The sequence below is a fragment of the Alexandromys fortis genome, unplaced genomic scaffold, assembly GCF_014885135.2.
Source record: "Alexandromys fortis isolate MF-2015 unplaced genomic scaffold, M_Fortis_MF-2015_v1.1 scaffold_44, whole genome shotgun sequence".
NCBI classification, from domain to species: domain Eukaryota; kingdom Metazoa; phylum Chordata; class Mammalia; order Rodentia; family Cricetidae; genus Alexandromys; species Alexandromys fortis.
Window position 1 is genome coordinate 9,287,219 of NW_026067921.1, and position 2,011 is coordinate 9,289,229.

The window sequence follows — 2,011 nt, forward strand, 5'->3', positions numbered from 1 at the left end:
GAATCCAGACCCCCCTAGCAGGAAAAAATAGAGCCAAAAATCTAAGCAGGGAGAGAAGAATCAGAAATTTAGGATTAGCTGGTTCAGTTTCAGGAACTAGTTGAAGATAAAGTTAGATTGTAATCTTGAGTATAATCTTGAGAGGCAGGGAGTTACCCCCTTGTGGTCATCACTGGTATTTTTGGAATTTTCTGTGACGCCCTCCCTACTCCTTTCAGATTACTGGGCTGTGGTTTCTTCCTTTAAAAACCCCTTCTCCCAGTTACTAGGGGTTGAACTTCTCCTCCCGCAAGGGTTGAGTTTCGGCCCCAGTGCACTGGTACCTGTCAATAAACCTCGTGTGACTGCAGCAAGGACGGTCTCTCGTGAGTTACTGGGGTGTGGGGGGTCGTGTTATCCCCAGACTTGAATGAGAGTCTCCTGACACCGGGGGTCTTTCAGTGTCTCATTCCCCAAATAAAGGAGCCAGCCTCCGAAACCAGGAGCGTAAAGAAGTCTTTCTCCTTTAAGTCGCTTTCCTCAGGCCCTGGGTCACAACGGGAAGCTAACTTATCTGATTTGTTCCCCTTCTTCCTGCACCCACCACCAGGAGGATCTCTGTGAGCCTGCGTCCAGTGTGCAGAGAACCGGCCGCTTCCTCCAGAGTCACTCACTGAGCCTGGAGCTCACCGATTCAGCTGATTGGCCAGAAAACCCCAGGGTTCCTTCTGTCGCTAGCATTGGATCTCCCCAGTGCTAGGACCACAAACAGGTACCACCGTGCTGAATTTCACAGCCAGCACCATATCCGGAGCAGTTTTCCTCGCCCACATCTCAGTCAGGTGCCTGCAGACCTGGCAGGACTGGAGCACCTATAGCGAGCTTAGTCTCCCTGGAGTCTGTAGTCAATTCAAATTTGAGAAAGATTTCTAAGCAGAAAATTATAAAAACAAATTATTTATTTTCCATTTTGTTTAAAAAAGGGGAGGACTGGGGTAACTTAACGACAGAGCTCTTCCTGAGTAGAGACCCCAGGTTCATCCCCAGCATTGAAAGAAAGAAAAAAAAAAAAAACCCAAACTCAAACCACAGCGGGGGAAAAAATGCCCAAGAGGAAGGTGCACACAAAGTCAGCCTTTGCTTTTTGCCTCATCCTCGCTAAACAACCCCTCTCACAAAAGAAAACGACTCAAGAAACTGGAGCTGCCTCCTGAGAACAAGGTTTTAATTCGGGTCCAGAACTATGATTATAATACTATAAAAATCACTGCCGTTGCCAGTGCCTCCTTTAAGACTTTAAACAAACTCCACTTGGGTTTGGTTTTCCTGATTACTTTTTGAAAGAAAAAACAAAAAACAAAGTGAAGCCACCTAGTGCCTGGCTTAGCAGTGGCAATAAACGGGCATTTCTCTGCCATTATTCCCACAGAGAAGTACACCGGCTAGTGTTACTGGTCTTCAGTAAGCCTATTTTCCTGCGCCATTGAGTTGTCCTGAATGTTTTCTCCCACTTTCTGTTATTGGAAACGAAAACGTGTGTTGGATTCTATCACTTAAATCTTGCTCTTCCCCTTCCTCCCTTTGGCAGCGCCTGGCCAAGGGTAGCCCCGAAGGTACAGGCAGTCGGCGACATTGTGGGCGATGTAGTAGAGGTTCAGCATGGCGGCAGGGCTGAGGATGTCCACTTCCGGCTTCTTCGGCTTCTGCTTCTGCTTCTTCCCGAAACTCTTAGCCCGGCCTTTCCCTTTCTTCCCTTTACCTGACTTTCAAAGACAAATACAACACAGGGAGAGGATTAGTTTCCATCACCTTGATGGGATCAAACTCACAGAGATCTGCCTGACTCTGCCTCCCAAGTGCCGGGATGTAAGGCACGTGTCATCAAGCCCCACCTTAAGTAATTTCCACATTTCATTACTGATTTTAGAGGGAGATGAAAGCCTAAAATAAAAAAAAAATCCAGACTGCCACCACAAATGTTTATATGTTCAAGATAACTAGAAGGGTCTGAAGGTTCCCAACACAGGGTTGA

General features: G+C 47.0%; 1 protein-coding gene across 1 annotated transcript; it reads right to left on the reverse strand.

The window, feature by feature from the left end:
• Positions 1-920: 920 nt before the first annotated feature.
• Positions 921-1,739, reverse strand: Smkr1 (small lysine rich protein 1; the record flags this gene model as incomplete). The annotated part of the gene is made up of 1 exon (XM_050141756.1): positions 921-1,739. A coding segment is annotated over one exon (207 nt), but the record flags the coding sequence as incomplete, so codon positions are not given.
• Positions 1,740-2,011: the final 272 nt, after the last annotated feature.